This window comes from Pseudophryne corroboree, chromosome 1 (assembly GCF_028390025.1).
Source record: "Pseudophryne corroboree isolate aPseCor3 chromosome 1, aPseCor3.hap2, whole genome shotgun sequence".
Taxonomy (NCBI): Eukaryota; Metazoa; Chordata; class Amphibia; order Anura; family Myobatrachidae; genus Pseudophryne; species Pseudophryne corroboree.
In genome coordinates this window covers 1,058,241,457-1,058,267,514 of record NC_086444.1, presented here as the reverse complement: position 1 = coordinate 1,058,267,514, position 26,058 = coordinate 1,058,241,457, and the positions used below count along the sequence as shown (strand labels likewise).

At 44.6% G+C, this 26,058-nt stretch overlaps 1 protein-coding gene across 4 annotated transcripts in view; it reads right to left on the bottom strand.

Annotated features, from left to right (window-relative positions):
• Positions 1-26,058, bottom strand: part of NMU (neuromedin U) — a 178,174-nt gene that overhangs the window by 35,608 nt on the left and 116,508 nt on the right. Inside the window, exons 5-7 of one of the 4 annotated variants that reach the window (XM_063920906.1) lie at positions 21,329-21,358; positions 21,183-21,233; positions 12,344-12,418 (exon numbers count right to left, since the gene is read on the bottom strand). In XM_063920906.1, coding sequence (XP_063776976.1) covers positions 12,344-12,418; positions 21,183-21,233; positions 21,329-21,358 — 156 coding nt within the window. The remainder of the gene's footprint in view (positions 1-12,343; positions 12,419-21,182; positions 21,234-21,328; positions 21,359-26,058) is intronic. The other 3 variants (XM_063920908.1, XM_063920907.1, XM_063920909.1) reach the window with 3 other exon arrangements.

Here is a 26,058-nt window from a genome sequence, read left to right as displayed (position 1 = left end):
AATTATCTTATGAACAATGTTTCTCTGTATGGAGGTATTTTCCTACAACCTAGCACAAATCTTATGTGCATGACAAATTCTCATATAAGCTTGAAAGGTTTTACTCAGTGACATGCGGTAAGATGAGTTCTGACTGTATAAAGTATATGGAAAACACAAAGGGGGAATTCAATTGTTTGAAAAGTCGATTGGGTGTCTGTTTTTTCCTGTCTATTAGATAGAAAAAAAATACCCAACTGACTTTTCAAACAATTGAATGCCCCCAAAGATTCTATTATAAATATCTTCTTTGTATTATTCTAATCATTTTTATAAGCAAAACTCTGGAGTAAAAAGCCTATGGCGGGTGAGGCAGTGTCTCTTTCCCACACAAAACTCCCCAAATTTCCAACAGTACAGTATATACTGCTGCACCTGTGTATAATGCCCACATGAACCATTGGGTCCATATATTGTGTGTAAACCTGGGTCTGGTACTAGCCAGTGCCTCCAGAGCCATTTACCTCACCGCACGTCCCTGGTTTTATTATGCGTAAACTCATCATTCAAAAATACTCCATTATAATTTTCAAGAGAGAAAGAGCAGAGAAAAAGAAAAGTTCCACGTTTAGTTAAATCCAGCATCTATAAGAAGAATTTTTGCTTTCCTCCTAAACCCACATAAAGTTACATTTGTCAACTTCTAAACACCCAATAAAAACACCTTTATATCAATAAAAATAAGAAACATTATTGCATTAGATATTTAATTAAAAGTTTCATACTATTTGTGTCTTTTTTATATTGGAATGCAACTGAAGGCTATAAATATGTAGATCAGACCAAATTTGGTAATAAATGTACTACGCTTCTCGGTAGGTTTCAACCTGAAATTAAATACAGTATTAATTATTTTCACCAGTTTTTCCCTTTTAAATTTCATAGCATAATTATCAGAAAATCAGCATTTTTACAAATTGCTGTTCAATTTGAAAACTTTACATCTTATAGATCTTGGGACTCTTATGCTGGGCACATTTTGGACAGTCCTGAGATGAGGCCACCAGTAGGAGCGCTGAATGAATTTGAGTGTTTTATGACCGCCTGCATGGCCCATGAAGGAGGAGGAGTGAGCCCATGTAAGAAGTTTTTTGCGAAGATTTGGTGCAACGAAGATCTTTCCTGGAGGAAGAAGTGGAGAGGTATTAGTTGCTGAAAAAGAAGTGGATTCCAGGATGAATTGCTCTTTTGAACGGTCAGAGGGTTCTTCAGAACTTAAGGAACAAGATAACGCATCTGCCTTTTTGTTGAGGGAACCTGGTCGTAAGTTTAAAGTTAAAACGGGTAAAGAAGAGTGCCCATCTTGCTTGGCGTGGGTTCAGACATCGGGCTGACTGTAGATACAGGAGGTTCTTGTGATCCGTGGTTACCGAGATTGGATGCTGAGCTTCCTCCAACAAATACCTCCACTCCTCAAAGGCCAACTTAATCACCAGTAATTCCTGTTCCCCAATAGCGTAATTCTGTTCAGCGGGGGAAAATCTTTGCAAGAAGAACGCACAAGGTTGCACCTTCTTGTACTCGAAGAGCTGGGATAATACTGCTCCTACTCCTACAGTAGAGGCATCAACCTCCACCAAGAACGGATGGCTGAGATCAGGTTGTCGAAGAACTGGAACGGTCATGAAGGCCTCCTTTAAAGACGAAAAGGCTTCCAAAGCCTCCGGAGACCACTTGGCAGGATCGGCTCCTTTCCTAGTTAATGCGGTTATGGGAGCTATGACAGAAGAATAATTTTTAATGAATCTTCGGTAGAAGTTAGCGAACCCTAGGAAACGTTGAACTCCTTTAAGGGTAGCTGGAAGTGCCCAATCCTGAATCGCCTGGACTTTAGCGGGGTCCATCTGTAACCTCTGCCCTGAAAGAATGTAACCGAGGAATGGAATCGTGTGTACTTCGGAGGTGCACTTCTCTAATTTACAGAATAGTTGATTACTTCGTAAACTAGTTAGCACTTCTCTGACTTGTTCCCGATGGGTCTTCATATCCCTAGAAAAAATGAGGATGTCATCCAGATACACTACCAAGCAGTCATAGAGGAGGTCTCTGAAGATTTCATTAACGAACTCTTGAAAGACGGCTGGGGCATTACATAGGCCAAAAGGCATTACCAGGTATTCGTAATGGCCGTCGCAGGTATTAAATGCCGTCTTCCATTCGTCACCAGGGCGAATACGTATAAGATTGTATGCCCCCCGTAAGTCCAGCTTAGTAAATACAGTAGCTCCTTTAACACGGTCGAACAGTTCTGGAATCAGGGGTAACGGATATCTGTTCTTAATTGTTATGTCATTGAGACCTCTATAGTCAATACAGGGCCGCAAACCCCCATCCTTCTTTTTGACGAAGAAAAACCCCGCCCCGGCCGGAGATGTGGAAGACCTGATGAACCCTTTATCCAAGTTCTCCCGGATATACTCCGACATGGCCTGTGTCTCGGGAAGTGAGAAAGGGTAGATTCGACCTCGGGGAGGAGTCTTACCAGGTACTAGCTCAATGGGACAATCCCAAGTACAATGCGGGGGCAAGGTGTCCGCCTCATGCTTACTGAAAACATCTTGAAAGGCTTGGTATTCCACAGGAAGGCTGGAAGGACTGGAAGAACAGAGAGGTCTTACTGAAGGTAAACAGTTCTGGAAGCAGTCTTGTCCCCAAGAGAGAACATCCATAGTTTGCCAGTCTACGTGGGGATTGTGTCTGATTAACCGTGGAAACCCTAGGATCAGTTCATGAGAGGCTTTAGGAATTACAAGGAAAGAGATTTTTTCTGAATGAAGAACTGCAACCTTCATCTTGAGAGGAATAGTACGAAAGGATATAATACCATCAGGGATATAACTTCCATCTACCGCAGTAACAGAAATGGTACGATCCAAAGGAACCGTTTGTATTCCAGATCATTTGACCAGAGCTGATGTAATGAAGCTTTCGGCGGCTCCAGAGTCGAGTAGTGCAGGGATGGGAAGAGAAGAAGAAGGGAGCTCCAATTGGGTTAACAAGAGAGACTCTTTCTTGGTATGTAATTCTGAGAATTCTTCTAGCTTGATCTCTCCAGCACAAGCTAGGAGCGGGTGTTTCCCGGACATAGATTGCAAGTTTTGACAAAGTGATCAGATGCACCACAGTACAAGCAGAGGTTCCCTTGTCGCCATCTCTAACGTTCTTCGTTGGAGAAATGGGAGCAATTGAACTGCATGGGTTCTTCCGCAGTTGGTGATGATGGTGTTGGTGGAAGAACAACTCTAGGCTTAGGGCGACCTGACCGCGACCTCTCCATACAGCGTTCTCTGTACCTCAGGTCTAATTTATTGCATAAAGACATTAATTTATCCAACTTATCAGGTACGTCCAGAGTTGCGAGGTCATCTTTGAACTTTTCGGAGAGAAAGCTGCAATGAGAGCCTCCTTGTTCCAGTTCAGTTCTGAGGAGAGAGTACGAAACTGGATCACGTACTGACTGACCGTACGCGTGCCCTGACACAGGCGCAGGATCTCCAAAGAGGCGGCAGAAGTCCTGCCCGGTTCGTCGAAGATTCTTCGAAAGGTGGCCACGAATTCTGAATAGTTAGACAGGATGGGATCCATCCTCTCCCACAAGGGTGATACCCATTCCAACGCTTGCCCGGTAAGTAAAGAAATGATATAAGCTACTTTGGTTCGTGCTGATGGTAAGTTGGCCGACTGTAGTTCGAACTGGATTTCGCACTGGTTAAGAAACCCGCGGCATTAATTCTTACAGAAACGCCACTTTTTTACCTCTATCCCCAGTCCATCCTCCATAGGAGGTAAATCGAGCTTTGAATCTTTGTGCTACACTTGCCGATCAACCAAGGGACTGCTTTCAGCCATATATCAAATTCTGCTTGCTCACAATTTACCCCAAAAAGAACCGCATGAGATGGCTTGGGAAAGGGAGGTGGGTGAGACTCTGACACCTGAGGACTGGTCTGTTATCAAAAAGGAGATCTCCACGAGTTCCATTTCAGTTCGAATTAAAGAAAACTCTTACAAATTATACTATCGCTGGTACTTGGTACCTGCGCGTCTTCATTCAATCTACCCCTCTTGCTCGGATAGGTGTTGGCGACTGTGTGGTCAACGTGGAACCCTGCTGCACATTTGGTGGACTTGCCCACGGATTAGGGGATATTGGACTAAAATCCATAAATTAATTCTAGATATCCTTGGTCTATCGGTCCCGACTTCATCTTTCTACAATCTGCTCTCTCGACCGATACCTCACACTCCCCGCCAACAACAGAAATTAGTTAAGCATATTCTGAATACAGCTAAATGCCACATTGCAGCCAACTGGAAATCTATATCGCCCCCTACTGTGCCTGCCACCATAAACGCTATCTGGCAAACCTATAGGCTAGAACATATCACAGCGGTACTTCATGACACTCCAGTCCACTTTATTGCAACGTGGACCCCTTGGACGACATATTTTGGTGCTGAACCACCGCTAGCTACCATATAATATTCTTTGACCTATGTTTACGCCTATGTGTTCCGTTTCTATGTACTCATGTCCAATTGCTATTACCCTGATGCACAGCTGCGGCACTTGGGATCGCCCGGCTATCCCCCCTCCCCCCCTCTGTCTTTCTCTCCCTCTTCCTCTCTTTTTCCCTCTGTTAACTTAACCTTTTCTTCTCTCTTGTATTTTATATCACTGTTTCAGTGTGAGGTATTCCTTTGCCCTTTGCTGGTTTTCTGTATTGCCCATTGCCACCCTGTTGTGATGTCATACGCTCAGGCATACCTCCTTGATCGTTCTATCTCATCACCCCTACCATTTTTGTGCAGATTCCCTATTCTTGTTCCATTGTAATTGAGCACGATGTGTGCTGTTATCTGTCGAATGTATCTTCTGCTTTACAAATATATTGTTTAAATGCTTAAAAATGAATAAAAATTATTTCTTTAAAAAAAGAAAGAAACCCGCGGCATTGTTTTGGATTCCCATCGAACTTACTGGGAGATGGCAAATGCAACCGTGGAAGTGGTACTGGTACAGGAGGAAGCGGGACCGGAGGTGCTAATGTGGGTGCAGCTGTAGATACTTGAGGGGCTGTCATGGCAGCACAGAGAGAGTCGAGACGTTCGGACATATTCTGCATAGACTGCACAATTTGAGATTGTGTGGCCTCCTGCTTACTTAAGCGAGACCAGATATCTGCAGTTGAATCGCCTCCTGAGGCCTGATCACCCGTCGAATCCATTTGGTCAGTGCTTACTGTCACATCTAGCAAAGTTTGAGGATCCGGCAGCTGAGACTTGCCCGAGGAGGTAGATGGCTGTGGGTGAACAAGATGAGGGGGTTGGATATAGTTCCTTCGCGAGGGACACGGAGCAATGAAGAACGTAGGTGGGGTTGAAAGTCAATGAATAGTATTTATTATATACAGGGCTGAGGTAGAGAACTGTGGCTGGAGCATGATGGTTAAAGAACGTAGTTGCGGATAAAGAACTGCAGGTTGTGGCTTGAAAGACGAGGTTGTGAATAATGAACTGCGGAACTGTGGATGGTGGTTAAAAGACGTGGCTGGAGGTAAAGAACTGTGGACTGTGATTTGAAAGACGAGACTGTAGATGATGAACTGTGGAACTGTGGATGGTAGTTGAAGATGTGGCTGGAGCCAAGGACTGTGGACTGTGGTTTGGAGAATGAGGCTGAAGATAACAATCTGCAGGTGTTATGAACCACAAGCAGTGGTTCATTCCTGTTACTTTCTGTTCATGTATTTTGTATCATAGTTCTGTTTACATGCCAGGATTTCCTCTGTACCTGTTTAGAAGACTCTTGTCGGCCGTCGGTGGTGATTCTGTGTAATTGCAGCCTGTTTTCTATGGGTTAATTCTCACCTGCAGGTGTTTGTGCAATTACCTTGTGCCTGGCTTCTAACCATCCTGATTGGGGCGTGTTCCCTTATTACCTAGCTAGCTTTGCAGTTCTGGGCTGGTGATAGACGTTTGTTGTTATACCTGGATGTTCCTGATTAGTGTCTAGTCCAGTATTGCATCTGTGTCCTGGCCCTGTCTGATACTGGAATCCTGTGTACTCGGTTCTGTCAGAGTCTGGAGCTCCTTGTGAGCTGCTTCCTGCCCTGGAGCGTTCCTGTCCTGAAACCCAGTGATTCTGTCAACCTTTGATCCTGTAGTCCTGAATCCTGATGTCCGGAAGCCTGTTGTGGGAATCCTTCCAGCTTTCCATTCCTGTGAGCCTGTGTCTGCGGCCTCGGGGTTCCCGTTCACCTGCCTGTATTAGCTCCGGTGTTGTGAGTAGCGGCTTTGCCGCACCTTACGGCCTTGGCCGTATCTGTCCATTATTTTCCTTTGGTGTTTCCTGCAGAGGGTTCTGCGTATGCTGTCATCGCCGGTACACAACAGTATTGTGTCGGTGTGTGGTCAGCATTTCCTTTGTTGTAGTTCGTCTTGGCGGCTGAGCCGCACATACTTTTGTTTGAGTTCTGTAGTTGCCCCTAACTCGGGTTTCTGTTTAGTTAGAGGTTCCCCTTGTTCTCGCCCCATCTCAGTTTATGCCTTGTCTCCAACTAAGACCGGGGGGCATCGGAGTTCGGCAGACATAATGCGCCCTTCAAACACGGCTGCCGTGGGCTGAGGCAAACATAGTCTCGCAGGCGTAGACTGACCACGCAGGTGGAACAACTATCAGGGTTCTGTAGGGGTTGCTGCTGAACTCCGTTCCCACTCCAGCATTATGTTCCTGTACTTGGGGCTCATCCGCTCAGTTTCAGGAGTACCAAGTACAGTGAACGTAACAGCAGGTTGTGGTTGGTAGGCAGAAGACCCGGGGCCGACTGTGCCCAAAGAGTCTTACTGGACCGGGTTTTCCAGGAGCGATTCCACCGGCAGTAGTAGGTTAGGAACGGCAGGACTGCAGCAGCAACAGGGAACCGACCAAGCAGGAGCAGGAGTAACCAGAATACGACAAGGATCCTGGGAGCACAGGCTAAAGCACCTACAACAGGGTTGTAACTTGAAGCACTGGCGTCCCTGTCCTAAGCCAGCCCCCTTTTATAGGGAGAGCTTCCCCTGGATTGGCTGGAAGAAACAGGAAACAGGAACTATACTTAAGACTTGGTCTCCAACATGGCGGCGCCCAGTAATGCAGACCTTTCTGCAAAGCCACATTGCTCACTGCCTCTGGTCTCCTAGCAACGGCTCAGCAAGAGCGACCCGCTGTAGCGGCGACCCGCTGTAGCGGCGTCCCGCCGCCACGAGCGTCCCCCCTCACTGCCACCATTGCTGCCCACGGACCCGGCGCAGCAGCCCACCTCCGCCGCTGCCCGCACACCGCCAGAGAAGCCAGCCCCGCGGCCCCAGCATACCGGTAAGACTCCGGACGCTGACATAGTTTAAGTAATGACGGCATACCTGAAATAGGGGTAGTGCCCCCCAAAAAGGTGTGTGATCTTACAGGGAAGGGGCATGGCCACGCAATAGTACCCCCAACTAAAATTATGCTGCACAGTACTGCAACCTTATTCACGTTACATCAAACAGTAGTACCCCTTATACATGTTATGTCACATAGTAGAGCTCCTTTTTCACTTTACGTCACACAGTAGAGACCCTTATTCACGTTACGTCACACAGTGGAAACCCTTATTCACGTTACGTCACACTGTACTACCCCTTATTCACATTACACCACACAGTAGAGACCCTTATTCACATTACGTCACACATTAGTATCCCTTATTCACATTATGTCACACAGTAGTATCCCTTATTCAAGTTATGTCACACAGTAGAGACCCTTATTCATGTTACTTCACACAGTATGGACCATTATAGCACTTTATGCCACACATTAGTAGTGCCCCCTATACACATTATGTCACATAGCAATGCCTCTTATACATTATGCAATGATATATATATCTCCCAGCCCCTTACATTATGCCCTTACATATTATGCTACACATTAGTAGTGCCCTTATACACATTATGTCACATAGCAATGCCTCTTATACATTATGCAATGATATATATATCTCCCAGCGCCGGGGAGTGTAGCGGGTGTCTACTTGCAGAATGGATGAGACTCGCTTCCCAGCGTGTTCGGAACACGCTGGGGAGTGAGTCTCATCCAGCCTGCGGCAGACACCCACTACACTCCCCGGAGATGGTGCAGCACGGAGATACACCATCATGACTTGGCAAACCACGGAGGTGGTGAGAAACCAGCTGGTCACCCTTACAGCCTGCCCACCGGATTCGAGACCTTTAAATGTCTATTATATTTATACCAGCGTTGCAATGCTGCCTTTTCACTGATATATGCCAACATAACTCGGAAAACCACGGAGGTAATGAGTAATCAACTGACAACTTACCTACCCAACTTGGGACTTGTTATAACATACAGCATCAATATCAGTGCTACAACGCTGCTATTATAAAACATCCAAAGGAGCAACATGTTTTTAAGTTTCACTTTTCACGGGTGATTATTTGCAGGAAGAGTAAAATGCACAATGTATCAACCTGCATAACACACCATACCCCATCAGGGGAGAAGGGAAACTCAGCCCCCCATACTTTTTTATTTATTTATTTATTTATTTTTTGTACTGTATATTTTATATTTTGTTTTGTCCTGTCCAGTAATTCATACCGGTATTAGGATTACTAACGCAAAACATACAAAAAAATTTAACTTGTACCTGAATCTTTTTTTTAATTATTTTTAGATTGTCAAAATATATAATGGTTGTGTAGCCTGATTTTTGTTTATAAGTGAGCGCTGGGAGATATATATATATATATATATATATATGTATATTGCATCCATTATCCAAGGGCTGGTGGAACCCTAATTTTTCCCTAGCAGCTACGTTATAAACTTATTGTAATAAGCGCAGTCCTCTTAAAACACATTTTATGCTCTTACAGATTATGCCACACATGATGCCTTTACGCCCTTACACATGCCGCTTACACATAATGGCCTTACACATTATGCCACACATCAGATGCCCTTACACATGATGCCACATATTGTGCCCCTTACACATGATGCCAGACATTATGCCTCTTACATATTATGCCATACATTATGCCCTTACACATTATTATTCTCACCATTCCGACCCCCTGTCCCAGCCAGCCAGCCAGCCGTCCTCCTCTGGCTCTCCAGTCCTCAAGCCCAGCAGACAGTAGCTTTCTTTTCCAGCGGCAGTGACTTTCCGGGCAGCAGTGTCTCTCTCCTGGCGGCAGGGTCTCTCTCTCGGCGGAGGTGCTCTTTCACCAGGTGGCAATGGCTTTCTCTCCTGGCGGCAGGAGTGGATCACTGAAGAAATGACCCCTCCTGCTTCCCCTGTCAACTCAGGCTAGTCTCTGCCCCGACTCTGGTGCTCCGCCGCCCATCCCTTTTGTAGTGCTGTGCAGCAGCCCCACTCCCCTGGATGCTCTGGAGTCTGGTGACTCTAGATAGCGAGGACTGTTATTTGCAGTGCATGATAGAAGTAAGTAAAGTACAGTCAGGGTTGGACTGGCCCACAGGGGCACAGGGAAACCCCCGGTGGGCTCCACTGCCTGAGGGGGGGGGGGGGGGGGGGGAGGGGGGAGGGGCGGCACCTCCTCCTCTAGGGATCAGGTTACATTTTACATATTTTACCAAATACTGCACAGGACTATGGTTTATTGTCTACAGTGCACTGTTCTTATTAATCTGCTACATTATCATGTATGAACTAACGGTATTTATTAAATAGATTTATCAAAGGGCCCAGCCCATATATTCTCTAATTGTTAGCAAAACCAATGTGGCGGCTGGCCACACCCCTCTGGAAACTGGCCACACTTCTAAATATGGGCCCCTACCACTGTGTCCCCCCCGGTGGGCCCTTCATGCCCCAGTCCGACACTGAGTACAGTATATGCGATCAGATTCACAGATGCCGAGTGGATGCATGTGTGGGCGTCTCTTTGACCACAGGGCATATGCGCTGTGTGCTGAGAACCTTCCACACCACCCTAGTTATGGCCCTGTACTCCATTTTCAAGGTGTAAATATGTAATATAATTAAAATGTTAAAAACTAGCTGGAAAAAAACCCCATGATTAACGCCCCTCTTTTACCAAATGTGTTTAAAATAACAGTCTGAAAGTCAAGCAGCAAAACAGTGGAAATTTTGGAAAACTGTCTGAAGGACTAATTAAGGGGATATAGTCATAAGGTCAGCATTCACAATGTCGCCAATCAATAGCACTAAGGTGCTAAGTAAGTCACCTGTGGCCAAGCATGGATACATTTAAAACCAGGACCGTTGGGGAGCTTGAGGACCGCGTTTGGGAACCTCTGGTCTACACAACATTGTCGATAATTATGATGTCAACATTGTTCAAATGTCGAAAGGCAACATGTTGACATCCTCAGAATGTTGATATGGTCACAAAGTTCATCTAAAATGTTGATATGTGAAATTCTGACAGAGAATGTAAATTTTAGGGTTAGCCTGCGGACAGAAAAGTTATGGATAAGCACATGGGGAGGGTAGGGTTAGGCTACAGAGAGGAAGGGGTAAGGGTTAGGCACTAGGGGTGGGGTTAGGGGTAGGGATTAGAATCAGGGGAAGAATACTCACCAAAACGCGATTGTCAGATGTCTCCGTCGTAAAAGTGATCTGATCTTCACGCAACCATCGGGACCCAAAGGTCACCGCTACCATCAGGACCAGGTAAGTCACCATTAGATCACAAGGGATGGTTTGTCGACATTCTTTCATGTAGACATTTTAGTCCACATGATGAATGTCATCCTATTATACCACAATCCTAATTAAAACAAGCTATAGTTACGGGATGCACAGACATAACATCAACAGTGCATAGATTGTACACAGATAGGGCTGTAAGATCATTTACAGTCATTCATCTTGCATGTGAAAATAAATGTAATCATTGGGATATCAGTCACAAGCAAAAACAAATAAAAAAATACATGATTTATTTATTTACTTTTGTACATTATTCCCATAAGCTTAGTCTGACTTGCACTGTAATTGTTATATTATCCTCTTTACTATCTAAAACAAGGAGGGGGAATTCAATTCAGTGGCATGCGTACTTATCAGCTAATTACAGCAGTTAACCTAATGAAGTGGCTGGATACTGCAAAACACGTTGCAATTTCAGTGAGATTTTTACCTTTTATTTTCTGCTTTATTTTTAGGTATACCAATTATTATGTCCTATTTTACAATGTGATACTGTTTTACATTTTTTACATTTATTTGTTTTACTAAGTTTTTAATCAATTATTGTCTGCACTAGAGAAAACATTTTATTGTGTAATTTGTTTATCCATGACAGTAGTTGAATATTTTTTTTGCCATTAATAAATTACAAAAAATACTATATATTTACATTTTTACTTGGTCGCTCTGTGTTTAGTCATTGCAACTTTATAATTTAGCTTACTATTTGAGTAAAAGGTTGATCTTTATTTTGTTTGAAGTTGAGACAATTATCAGGATAGTCCCAGAACACTGTATAGTTCTCCTTCTAGGAGAGTAAAAGGGACTGTCCAGTAAAATGTGTCACAACTCACAAACACATTTTATCAGGTTACAATCAAGATTATTGCTATACCCTCCTCTGGTACAAGTGATAGTCCTCTTTTTTCCAGGTAGTTACAATAGTGTCAACCTCGCAACGTTTCCCACACACAACTATGGGAGTGCGAGGTAAAATTTGTGATGCTGGCAGGCACGATGTGCTGTCTCGGAACAGCATGTCACGTTAATGTTGGCAATTGAACTTCCCTCTAATATTTAAAAATCTGACAAAAAATAATTTAGTATGATAAAAAATAAAGGGGGTAATTCTGAGTTGATCGCAGCAGCAAGTTTGTTAGCAATTGGGCAAAACCATGTGCACTCCAGGGGGGGCATATATAACATTTGCAGAGAGAGTTAGATTTGGGTGGGTTATTTCATTTCTGTGCAGGGTAAATACTGGCAGCTTTATTTTTACACTGCAATTTAGATTTCAGTTTGAATACACCCCACCCAAATCTAACTCTCTCTGCACATGTTATATCTGCCCCACCTGCAGTGCACATGGTTTTGCCCAACTGCTAACAAATTTTCTGCTGCGATCAACTCAGAATTAGGCCCAAAGTCATCTCACAGTACTTCCGATTTTTAGCAGTTTTGTAATCTGCTCAATGTCCCCATTTTTACCCTTACAAGACCTTTAAAGTAAAAGTAAAACAAAACAACTCATGGCAAACAGTGTGAAAATGCATAAATTAAAAGTTACATACTTCGGAATTGAATCTCTTCATCCTTCTGTCATGAAGCTGAGGAACGAGTTGCAGCAAAGGATGCACGACAGACGACTGAGAGGACATGAAGACAGACAAATGAGCAACAGTGGACTTCTGAATGCACAGAATGTTTTCATCACTGTTACATGGACAGAACATGTCAAACAGAACACGGAACATGTCCCCTTACACAAGACATAACCCATAGACTAAACAAAAGTTATGAAATGTTCATATTATTTGGAAGTCCTACCTGTCAGTCACAGATACTACAAGCAGCCCCACTGGGAAGTGTTTCATCTGGGACTGCCAGACCGGGCTGCACTAAGCAGAGAGCTGGTGTCCTGTAAGAAGCCACTCCCTGCCTTTCGCACATCCCAATCCGACTTTTATGGACTGCAGCCAATGCAGTTCATAGAAGCTGGAGGTTTGCGCATGCACAGTTGCACCACGGTGTCTGCGCATGTGCCGGTCCCGACACCTGCCAGATCCATTGCACAGGTGCCGGGACCCGGGGCTGGCTGTCTCCTCACCGGAAATGGGTAGCGTCAGCCCCTGAGCTAAAAGTTAGTAGGAGCCGCTGCTAGTACTGGCCATAGAAAGAGATAAAGTGGATGGAGATAAAGTACCAACTAACCAGCTCCTGTCATTTTTTAAACACAGCCTGTAACATGACAGTTAGGAGCTGATTGGCTGGTACTTTATCTCCATCCACTTCATCTCTCTCCAAAGCTTAGTACATAGACCCCCGTACTGCTATTTCAATTGCTAGTGTGTTGTCATGATTTCCAATAATCATACAGCAGTAAGCACCCTCCAGGTAATCTGCTATAGGGCTGAGTAATAAGGAAACAATATATCTATGAAACTGAGTTGGGTTCAGATAACTTTAAGCCGTGTGTTCTCTACATGGGATGAATGGGACTCATGAACTAGTCCTCACAAATAACATGTATATAAACTCAAATTCATCACAGCTGTATCAGTCACTATTATCCATGCTTAGAAAGGTCACAGCCAGGAATCACCTTATAATGTTATTGAAAACTGCAAGGCTTTCTAAAGTCACCTGTCAAGGGCGCTTTAAGAGGAAGAGGCCCATGTGCTGCCCCCTCCTTACTGCCGGGAGCACAGTAGAGTTTGAGAACTAGAGGGCTCAGACTCTACTGCGCATGCGCAGATCTCTGGGAAAATGGCACGGCGGCCATTTTTCCAATGATTTCTCTACTGCGCAGGCGTAGAACTCCGTGAAAATGGCCGCCACCCCATTTTTAAATTTCAAAGGGTTTTAGCAGCGCCAGTGACATCGACGCGGGACTCCGGAGGGGTGAGTATAACAAAAATGGGTGCAACATGTGCAGTGTGGGCTCCCCTGGACCCAGGGGCCCGTGTGCACCGCACACACTGAACCCATTATAGATAAGCCAGTGTCACTTGTATAAAACCACTCACCCTATGGCATTGATCCAAGAACTTCAGAGGGGTCACTTACAAAAGATAGGTGTAGTGTTCAGAGCTAGACAGGTGCCATTGTGACCTCACAATATTTGCCGATTAGAGCAGATTCAGACTCGCACGCTAGTTGGGCACAACTGCACTTGCACTGCGTGGATCTAACTCTGATTCTGGGTTGGGAATAAAGCAAGAAAGAGCTAATAGCGTGCACCGGGACAGACCATGTAGCAATGCAAGGGGTGCAAATCCATACATTTGTTTGCATGCAGTAGCCCACAGATGCTGGACAGAATTATTCTAACACCACAATTTAGATCTCAGTTTGGACGCGCCCCGCTCAAATGTACAGTAAATCTCTCTGCACATTTACACCTGCCCCACCTGCAGTGCGACATAGTTTTACCAAGGAACACAGGTACTTGCCCTATTCCTAACTCAGAATCAGGCCCTAAATGCAGATATTCAGCCATATTCAGAGTTTTACCTATCTAGCCACTCTATTTATCAGCTTGGGGAGAGATAAGTGCTCTCTTGCTAACAGCCCTATAAGCGCTGCGAACTCTGCATAGCCTGGTATTACACCTGCATACCCATAACGGGATGCAATTAAAATGCCGGCTGTCGGAATCCTGACAGCCGACATTTTACTGATGGACGGGAGCATGACACCCGCCCGGTATTCGCCACCAACCGAGTGGGAATAGAACCTGTGCTGAGTGAAGCAAGCCACCAGGCCCGAACCGTGGCAAATCCAGCGAGACCACGATGGGACTCGCTGCCTCACTGCCGGGATTTCCACAGACGGGATGCCGCTGTCGGTATACTGACAGCCGGCATCCCATCTGCTGGTATATCATACCGGATCCCCTATAACATACCCTAAAGGGGGGTACTCACGGAGCTATCGCTGCTTAAAATCTAAGCAATCTGACTAGATTGCTTAGATTTTAAGCAGTGATCTCTCCGTGTGTAGCCCCCACAGCGATAGCGATGCGCAGCCCCGCGCATCGCTATCGCTGGTGCTAGATCTAGTGGGTCGCTCACTTCACCCGCTGGGTGAATGAGCGCCCCCCCGCTCCCTCCACACGCTCAGCACACATCGCGCTGTGCTGAGCGGGGGGAGAGATGTGTGCTGAGCGGTTCGCTCAGCACACATCTCTCCCCAGATCTGCCAGTGAGTACTGGCCTTTACTCAGCACAGCTTACAACACTGTAATGTAGATGACTCAGCATCACCACCTGTAGATAGATAGGCTCAGCTACAGAGCATGTGCAGTGATAACATTCGTATGCAAATTGTACTTGTGTGCAGGTCTGTATAATCCCCTACAAATCTGTATTTACCAGGCAGTGCACAGAATATGCAGCAAGAGATTTTTTTTTTTTTGGGGGGGGAATAGTGCGGTAGGGAGTGCATGTAAAAGACACGATGATGATGCAGCCACACTACAAAAATGTGATTGTTTGGCAAGACGGGAAATATAAATGAATTATGGGGAGCATGTATAAACTATAACGTAGTTTAAAACTGAACCAAGAGACTTTTAAGCTACACAAACAGACTTGACTATATTTTAGCTACACAAGTCTTCATATGGGCTTAAATATTGCACTGACTGTACACATAAATCCGCACATATACAGTACATCAATGCATTAAAAAAACGTAAATTAAACTATTTTTACTTGAAATGCAGGAAGAACCAAATGTACCCTATTCAGGGATTATATGAAACATTAATGACTATCATATTTGCAATATAAAGAGAAAAAGGGAAACATTTAAATGTATTATGGATGCTTAGCTGCAATAGTAGGCCACACAGAGCTGTGACGATGTATCTGCATATTGACGCACGTCAGGGACTTCTGATAACCTTATAATATACATAAGATATGAACTGTACTGTGTAAACTGGGAGACGGACTGCTGATGTTATTGGTTGTAAATTGCTGTAAGAGTAGAATATCCCCAGCTGTGCAAACGGTGTCTCCAGCAGCACAATAGTTTACACATACCGAGGTACCGTTATAGGTCAGAATATTGGAAATAAAAGTTATCAACTTATGAATGTCACACAAAATGTAATTAAAAATAGGATCCCTTTTGCATGTGGGTTTATTTTTGCACATCATAAAGTTACTTCATTTAACCATTGATTAGATAATGATCAAAACACAATAAAAAAGTATTTAAAACATAACAGCATCCAAATAATACTGTAAGTATTACTGTTATCAGAATGTGCCAAGAATATGAGGCACAGTCTTGGTGTGGGAAAGTAGGGTACGTCCTCAGCCAATTCAACAAAAAAAAACATGTTATTTATGAGGAAAACTTTTATCATTTTAATGATCTTGTACATAAGTTGCTTTAACACTGCTCGCTGTATGTCACTCTGTAAAGTTTGAGCCACAGAAGTATACATTATACACAGAGCCTAAAAATCAAAAACTGCTTGATATCCAGACATAATTTATTGATTCCAAACTGTATTAATATTTAATGGTGTTTGTACCCAGAAGGTGCCTGTGACAAGAAATACAAACACGTATATATACAGAAAGCTGCTGGAATTGCTGTCTTGTTCAGACAGACAATACATTCATCTTGTAGTGCAAAATAGACAGTGACAGGGAAAAATGTGACTTAATCATCAAAATAATGTTATATGGCACAGAGCAGTTTCCTGTCCTCCGCTTAAATAATGTATGTTTCCTCAGCTCCTATCCCCTCTGAAAGGTCTAAAGTCATTATATATTACACCTGTCTTCATCTCATGTCTTAATGTCTATCCCAAATCTGCATCACACCAATAAATCAACCCACAAAGGTTTAAATTGACTATTTCCACATTTAGCATAGGGACATTTGCTGACACGACACATGCATTGAATGAGATGACAGAATACGTTGTCTTGGAGTACTAGCAAGCACTGGCAGCTTTATAACATTAAATGTATATCCAGTACTGTATGTACAGTGCATCCGGAAAGTATTCACAGCGCTTCACTTTTTCCACATTTTGTTATGTTTCAGCCTTGTTCCAAAATGGAATAAATTCATTTTTCCCCTCAAATTTCTACACACAATACCCCATAATGACAACGTCCCAAAAAATTTTTTTTTAGATTTTTGCTAATTTATTAAAAAACAACAACTAAGAAATCACATGTACATAAGTACTCACAGTCTTTGCTCAATACTTTGTTGCTGCACCTTTGGCAGCAATTACAGCCTCAAGTCTTTTTGAATATGATGCCACAAGCTTGGCACACCTATCCTTGGGCAGTTTCGCCCATTCCTCTTTGCAGCACCTCTCAAGCTCCATCAGGTTGGATGGGAAGCATTGGTGCACAGACATTTTCAGATCTCCCCAGATATGTTCAATCGGATTCAAGTCTGGGCTCTGGCTGGGCCACTCAAGGACATTCACAGAGTTGTCCTGAAGCCACTTCTTTGATATCTTGGCTGTGTGCTTAGGGTCATTGTCCTGCTGAAAGATGAACTGTCACCCCAGTCTGAGGTCAAGAGCGTTCTGGAGCAGGTTTTCATCAGGATGTCTCTGTACATTGCTGCATTCATCTTTCCCTCGCTCCTGATTAGTCTCCCAGTTCCTGCCGCTGAAAAACATCCCCACAGCATGATGCTGCCATCACCATGCTTCACTGTAGGGATGGTGTTGTCTTGGTGATGAGTGGTGCCTGGTTTCCTCCAAACATGACGCCTGGCATTCACGCCAAAGAGTTCAACCTTTGTCTCATCAGACCAGAGAATTTTGTTTCTCATGGTCTGAGAGACCTTCAGGTGCATTTTGGCAAACTCCAGCTGGCTGCCATGTGCTTTTTACTAAGGAGTGGCTTCCGTCTGGCCAGTCTACCATACAGGCCTGATTGGTGGATTGCTGCAGTGATGGTTGCCATTCTGGAAGGTTCTCCTCTCTCCACAGAGGAATGCTGCAGCTCTGACAGAGTGACCATCGGGTTCTTGGTTACCTCCCTGATTAGGGCCCTTCTTCCCGGATCGCTCAGTTTAGATGGCCGTCAGTTTGGACGTTGTCATTATGGGGTATTGTGTGTAGAATTTTGAGGGGGAAAATTAATTTATTCCATTTTGGAATAAGGCTGTAACATAACAAAATGTGGAAAAAGTGAAGCGCTGTGAATACTTTCCGGATGGACCGCGCAAGTGCAGATAAGTTATATGCCTGTTGTTCTAATGGCACAGAGATACCAAAGTAGTGGGGGCTCAGGGTAGATTGGTGAAGCTTTTACCACCATTGGTGGCTCTGGAATCTGCAAGTAGAGAGTAAGGGGACTATTCATGAAGCAGTGAAAATAGTGGAGAAGTGAGCCAGTTAAGAAGTTGCCCATAGCAACCAATCAGTGTTGAGGTAACATGAAAAAAGTGCAGTCTATAAAGTTATACATAGCAGCTGATTGGTTGCCATGCTGCACCCTTAATCATTTTGAATCTACTAGCTCTGTCTTACTGTTCAACTGAAGACCTCACAGCTGTACCATTGGGCGTCACTGGTCAACTCATTGTATTGTATTTACAAAGCAAAACTTCCTGGAGCTTGTACTTGGTAGACAACACCATCTATAGCCTATGCGCTACTTTTTGCTTTCTTCCCTGAGAGTGCTCCAGTAGTATCCCTCCCAGTGTCCTCGCGGCTCAGGTCATAATCACAGAAGTCCTATCATCGCAAAGGCCAGCTCTTTTCACAAGAGCTGTTCTTTGCAATTTTAATCGCAATTCTGCGTTCATACCAGCATTATTAAAGCTGGATGTATCGCATCTAAAAAGTGATGTGTAGTATATCCTGCCGTGTGTCTGAAAAATAGTTTTCTTATTACTAAAAAAATAAATAGAGCTATATACTGTAATATTTCTGATCAGTGCTAAAAATGACGTCAATGGGCAGGTACACCCATGGGACCTAATGTGCCCAGTGCTCGCCTGCAGCAGCCAGTGTCTAGTCAGCAGGACAACTGGAAGAACTAAGAAGGCTCCTGGAGGTGAATGTTTTGGGAAGCCTAAAGATAGATGAGACAGAAAAGATTGAGAGACAGAGGGGTGAGGAAGGGTGTGTGTGGGGGGGAGGGGGGGGGGTAAGAGACAGGGGTACAGGAGAGAAATAGAAGGGGGGGGGTAGAATCAGAGGGGCAGGATAACTAGAAAGGAAAACAGGACAAGGAATAGGGAGAAAAAGTAGCATGAGACAGAGCGATAAAAATGGGAAAACACAGGCAGAAGTAGAAAGATATATGGGGAAGACAGTGGGAAGAGAGAGATGAAGTACAAGTGGGAGAGAAAAAGGTATCGAGAGAGGGCTGAATAGACAGGAGGAAATATATAGAAGGTTGGCTTTTCCTTTCAAATGATTGCTGCTTCACAACATCAGCCATTTTTGCTGAGTGTGCCAGTGTGATATATACGGATATGCTCACATATTAATTTTAGATGTGAATACACTTGGAAAAAAAAACATTGAACCCATTGCCTGGTTCTTCTGTGCTACTGAATTGGAGAGTATTGTAAAATACCTCCAGGGAACCCTTATCTCCATATGGTATGTAAGGAAGGCACCACGGAAATTTAATTTAATAGGTGTGGCAAGTATCCAATATCTCTCTCTCTATCTCTCTATCTATCTATCTATCTATCTATCTATCTATCTATCTATCTATCTATCTATCTATCTACTCCAGGCCAAATGATCTATTGCGTTGTCCTATAGCATGATTATCGGATACTGCGTCCCTCTCTGAATCAGGCCCTGGTTCATAGTTGTACACCATTCCGATAGAGAGATTATCAGTTACCTTTACATGCGTCACTACCGCAATATGTACACACAGCTATTGCATTGTGATTACTGAACTGCGTTGATGCTGCGAATGTGTACGCAGTTGCGGGCACCCGCGAAGGCTCCGGTGGGCATCTCTATACAAATCACGACAGCTGTTACATTAGCATATTTTCTGATTAAAAAAATCTCATCTTTGTTGGTATTGTACAACTACGAATCATTCCCCTTATCAATTAATTTACCTTCGAAAACCATCTATAAAATATATGATCCTTTATTTATATAGCGCCTACGTAACACACATTATTATTCTAGTTTCGAGTCTAATTTCTCCAGCAGACGCAACACGGTCAGTTTTGTGAACAGAAAATTATCATACTGGGCTGTGGGTTGAAGCTGAAGCATCTTGAGGACACCTAACTGAGGGCCTAATTCAGACCTGATCACTGCTGTGCGTTTTCGGCATGCTGTCTCAGTCCTGCGATCGCCTCTGCCTGATTGACAGGCAGAGGCGGTCGCTGGACGGGAGGGGGCGGGCCGGCAGTGTTTGGCCGCGTTTAGGGGGAACGGTCCAGGCAACGCAGGCTTGACCGGACTGTTGGGGGTTCGGGCTGCGGCGGCTGCGTGACATCACATGCAGCCGCTGTGACCCTCACAGCGACGAGTAGCTCCTGCCAGCGTGCAGGAGCTGCTCTGGCAGGAAGCTACTCCTAAAGTACAAAAGCTTTGTACTTGTGCAGGGGTGTCGGGCCTGACATGCAGGACGTACTAGCCCTGTGTTGGGCGTTCCCCCGCATGTCTGTGTGACTGAACGTAGAAGTGCTAAATTTAGCACATCTACGATCAGGTCTGAATTAGGCCCTGAATACAGAGTGCGCTTGAAAACTCTACACGTACGGAGCTCTGGTTATCGAACAGTCCATGGCCCCAGCACTCGGAGGCAGCACTAACCACTGTGCAGCCTGTATAATGTATAGCTTGAACTCTAAAATGTCTCCCGTGAAATTTCACTGCCAGCTTAATTTATTAGATATACAATACTTTTCTCCTTTACCTAAAACACACTCTAAATAGCACTGTCGATTATTTTTCAGTTTAATGCCAGTGCTATGCACAAAATTCAGGTATAATGTGTAAAGCACTACTCTATCAGTCCTAAAACCAGAAAGTAGTACTTACAGTACAGATTAACCAGCTTTATCCAAGTCTCTAGAGCACACATTGCCTTTGTGAAGGATACTTTATGTAATATCAATCTAACATTAAATTAGCTTCTCACCCTAGTATGTCACTGACTGTTACACATTTTATTTCCAGATTTTAAATCACAGCTCAAGCTGTGTGGCTGAATACAATCATAGGTATACATATAAATCCTCAATTCCAATTGAGATCCCGCAGAGCTGGAATATAAGCAATGCAGGATCAAATTGCACTCTTTTCTATAGATGTATGCAGAATAGCGACACAAGTAATGCCAATGTTTATTCAGCAATGGAGGCTACGTAGCTATGAGGCTAATGTAAGCTATAGTTTAGTTGTCGCTCTCTCAAACTGCAACTTACCGTGATGTCTGATTTTCCTGAGTCAAGACTCTTAGAATAATGAAATAAGAACTGTGCAGAAAAGAAATTAAGACGCTAGTTTACTTCACAAACAGTTCACGAGGCGGGGATATTTTCACAATATTTGTGTGGTCAGAAATACTCACCCTTTTAGAGTCGTCTTTTTCATCTGAACCCTGTGAGAAGAAAACAGTTTCTGTTAATTAAAATGGTTCCCTTTTTCATGTTTTAACTATTTCACATTTCATTAAATTAAGCAATTAACTAATTGGTAACTAGAGGCAACACCAATTTCATTCTACAACTATCTCTGGAACAATCAATCAGAAATGCCCCACATGGAGGATGCAGCTGACGATGGAGCAGGGCCATATTGGCCCGGCATCCTTTCCATGGAGCTGTGAATCACTGCATTAAGCTAATTTCACTAGGAAGTGGTCAGGATGTAGGAGGAACACCTACTCTACCAGGAGTTCAGAGGGACTACCTGAAAACTCAGGACATTCCAGGAGAGTAAGTAAGTATGACACAGGTTCCATGTTATTTATGGGGGTAATTCAGAGTTGATCGCAGCAGCAAATTTGTTAGCAGTTGGGCAAAACCATGGCCCTCATTCCGAGTTGTTCGATAGTTATTTTCCTTCGCATTGGTGTGATTTTCCGCTAACTGCGCATGCGCAATGTTCGCACTGCGGCTGCGCCTAGTAAATTTGCTAAGAAGTTTGGTATTTTACTCACGGCATTACGAGGTTTTTTCTTCGTTCTGGTGATCGTAGTGTGATTGACAGGAAGTGGGTGTTTCTGGGCGGAAACTGGACGTTTTATGGGAGTGTGTGAAAAAACGCTGCCGTTTCTGGGAAAAACGCGGGAGTGTCTGGAGAAACGGGGGAGTGCCTGGGCGAACGCTGGGTGTGTTTGTGACGTCAAACCAGGAACGAAACTGACTGAACTGATCGCCGTGGCAGAGTAAGTGTCGAGCTACTCAGAAACTGCTAAGAAATTTCTATTCGCAATTTTGCGAATCTTTCATTCGCAATTCTGCTAAGCTAAGATTCACTCCCAGAGGGCGGTGGCTTAGCGTGTGCACTGCTGCGAAAAGCGGCTAGCGAGCGAACAACTCGGAATAAGGGCCCATGTGCACTGCAGGTGCGGCAGATATAACATGAGTGAGTTAGATTTGGGTGGGTTATTTTGTTCCTGTGCACGGTAAATAATAGCTGCTAACTCTCTCTGCACATGTTATATCTGCCCACCCTGCAGTGCACATGGTTTTGCCCAACTGCTAACAAATTTGCTGCTGCGATCAACTCAGAATTAGGCCCAATGTTACTGGAAATGAATATATATAGTTTTTGCAAAACTACAACTAATGCTGAATTAGAGCCATAGGTCATACGCATTAAGGGCCCTACACACTTGCCAATGTGTGCAGCCAATATGAACAATCTCGTTCAGTAATGCACCAACGATGAACGATGCACGTCCCCACAGTCGTTCATCGTTGGTTTTCCCTCGTTCTACATAGCAAGCCAATTTGGGTGATGGTCGCTGTTCGTTGAAATCAACCATCGTTCAAATTGGAAGCATCTGCAAGTGTGTAGGGCCAATTAGACACTAAGATCTTGCAAAAAACCTGAGGAGTGGCCACATCCAGGAGCGTGCTGTCGTTAATGATAGCTTCAGATCTTGCCTGCAACAGGAAACATCTGAAGATACGACAAATGACCCGCCAGATCATTATCATTAGTGAAAGGTACACGATTTGCACTATTACTCACGATGGGGGTCATTCTGACCCGTTCGCTCGCTGCTTTTTATCACAGCCGAGCGTACGGGTACCCACTGTGCATGCCAGACGTCTGATGTGTCAAAATCGTGTACAATATTGTTCTAATGTGTGGAGGCCTTTAGAGTTGGGAAGGGGCATGTCCAGGGCCGTTTCTTGGGGCAACCGAGCAGTGCAACCGCACTGGGCGCCCGCCGCGGCACTAACTGTGGCTCCCTGCTTCCCCCTCCCATTTCTCCCCGAGTAACCCGCTCGGGGGGCGGAGTTTCATGGAATGATGCGGTTGCGTCGTTACGTCACGACGCAACCCTGTCACTCCGCGAAACTCCCCCCCCCCCCCCCCGAGCGGAGTACAGAGGGGGATCCAAGTTAGGAAGAGGGAAAGGCCGGTGCGAGGTGCGACTGGTGAGGCGGGCCGAAGAGCGGTAATCGCCTCTGTAAGTATTCTCTCTCTCAATGTGTAAAATGGGGACACCTGCCGTAATGTGTGAAATGGGGACTTTTGCCTGCCGTAGTGTGGGGATTTAATGTATCAAGGGCATTGCAGTGTGTGGTATAATATGGTGCAGGGGGCATTACTGTGTGGGGCTTAATATGGTAGAATTTTTTTTTCCTGTGGTAGTCGTGATCTGTTGGAGCAGGGTCAAAAACTGGATTGTGAGGTAGTCTTTTCAGACGAGGCCATACCCATTTAAATGAGGCCACACCCATTTAGATGATGCCATGCCCCTTTGCCGGGTGCGCGCGCACATTTTTTTTTTTAATCTAGGTGTGTGTGTGTGTGTGTGTGTGTGGGGGGGGGGCACATTTTTTTATGTCATGGGGGGGGGGGGGGGGGGGAAAGAAGGCGCATTTTTAAATCTTGCACTGGGAGCCAAATTGGCTAGAAACAGCCCTGGGCATGTCCTATGTTATTTCTAAATTTCAGTGTAAAATAAAAATGTCCAGTATTTGTTTGCTATATGCAAAAGAAGCCAGTATTTGGGGTATATTCAGTAAGTGTCGGAAGCTGTCGTCTTGTCGGAAAGACGGCAGCTTCCGACACATTTAGGTCGGAAGGGGTTCCGACCTACTCATTAGAGGCTGTTTTTTTCCGACAAGTCGAGAATTCCCGACTTGTCGGAAAACATGTGGATCAGCGGAATAGCCGCGGATCCACATACTTTTGTCGGAAACAAGGCCAAATCCAACAGGATTTGGCCCCATTTCCGACAACCTCAATCCGACTTTTAAAAAAGTCGGATTGAGGTGAGGAGACGGGGGAGCGGGGTAAGAGAGGGAGAGAGAGTGCTTACTGGCGGAGGCAGCTGGAGCCGCGGACGCTGGAAGACAGCTCCTGGCGTCCCCCCGGCCAGGCACCTCTCTCCCGGCAGCGCTCCCCGGCTGGCACTAAATGCGGCAGTGTCTCTGTCTCCAGCAGCTCCCTGTGATCTCACACACGGGGTGCTGCTGACAGCAGCAGCACAGACGGGAGGGAACGGCCAAATCCGACAGTCGGATTTGGCCGCTCATTGAATAGGGCTTGTCGGATCCATTCCGACAAATGCATGTCGGAATGGATCCGACACGTATCGAATATACCCCTTTATCCTGCATGCAAAAACAATAACTACTGCAACGTAGTTTGTTACAGGAGCAACTTTAACCTTTTTTATTTGCATAAACCCCTTTATGTACTGGATGCAGTGGCGGAAGTCAATATAATCTTTTTCGCCTCTGGGCGTCTGGTATTAATTTACACCCCTGACTGGGTGGTTTGCTAATACCACAGGTTACACAAAGCTAATCTCATTGTCTTCCAAACAGGACGTGAAATTATCTTCATCTAAGTTACAGAAACAGCTCACAAAATACTACTAATGATAAAAAAGAAGTATCTGACTGAACAACTAATACACAACAAAAATGTGTGTATATGGGTGTATTTATCAAAGCTTGGAAAGCGATAAAATTGTCAGAGGTAAAATCCCAACCAACCAGCTCCTAACTGTAATTTTTCAAACACATGTATGAAGCAGTGATAAGAATGGAGAAGTGAGCGAGTGGAGAACTGTGCCATGGCAACCAATCAGTTGTTAGCCATAATTTTATAGAACAAAGTTGTCAAATGTTACTTCAAAGCTGATTGGTTGCCATGGCACACCTCCACTGGCTCACTTCTCCACTCGTATCACTGCTTCAGACATCTACCCCACAACCGGTAAAATGTAAATTAGAAGGTGATTGGTTAGAACTTTATCTCTCACAATATTATCTCTCTGCAAGCTTTGCTAAATACTCCCCTTAGTATTTTTTATTTTTTAAACAATGTTTTTATTGAAGCATGAAAATATATGCAATTTACAAGAAGAATCTGGTAATATAGATATAATAAATTGCTGAGTATACTAGTGATGAGCAGGTTCGGTTTCCGAGAAACCGAACCCCCCCGAACTTCACCCTTTTTACACGGGTCCGAGCCATACTCGGATTCTCCCGTATGGCTCGGTTAACCCGAGCGCGCCCGAACGTCATCATCCCGCTGTTGGATTCTCGCGAGATTCGGATTCTATATAAGCAGCCGCGCGTCGCCTCCATTTTCACACGTGCATTGAGATTGATAGGGAGAGGACGTGGCTGGCGTCCTCTCCGTTTATAATTGTAGAAGAGACAGTTGATTGCTTGTTTTATTACTAATTGTGGGGAGGATTGGGGAGCAGCTGTTAGGACTCGGAGTAGAGTGCAGAGTTTTGCTGATAGTGACCACCAGTTTTTTTTTTTATCCGTTCTCTGCCTGAAAAAAACGCTCCATACCATATCTGTGCTCAGTGTGCTGCATGATATATCTGTGCTGAGTGCTCACACTGCTTAATTGTGGGGACTGGGGAGCAGCTATAGCAGGAGTACAGTGCACAGTTTTGCTGACAGTGACCACCAGTATACGTTTGTCTGCCTGAAAAACACTCCTGTGGTGGCTTTTTTTTATACTAGTTTAGCAGTCTGCTGACAGTGTCCACCAGGTCCATTATACTGTATATAGCAGTACGGTAGGCCACTGCTGTACCTACCTCTGTGTCGTCAGTCACTCGTCATCCATTAATAATAATAAGTA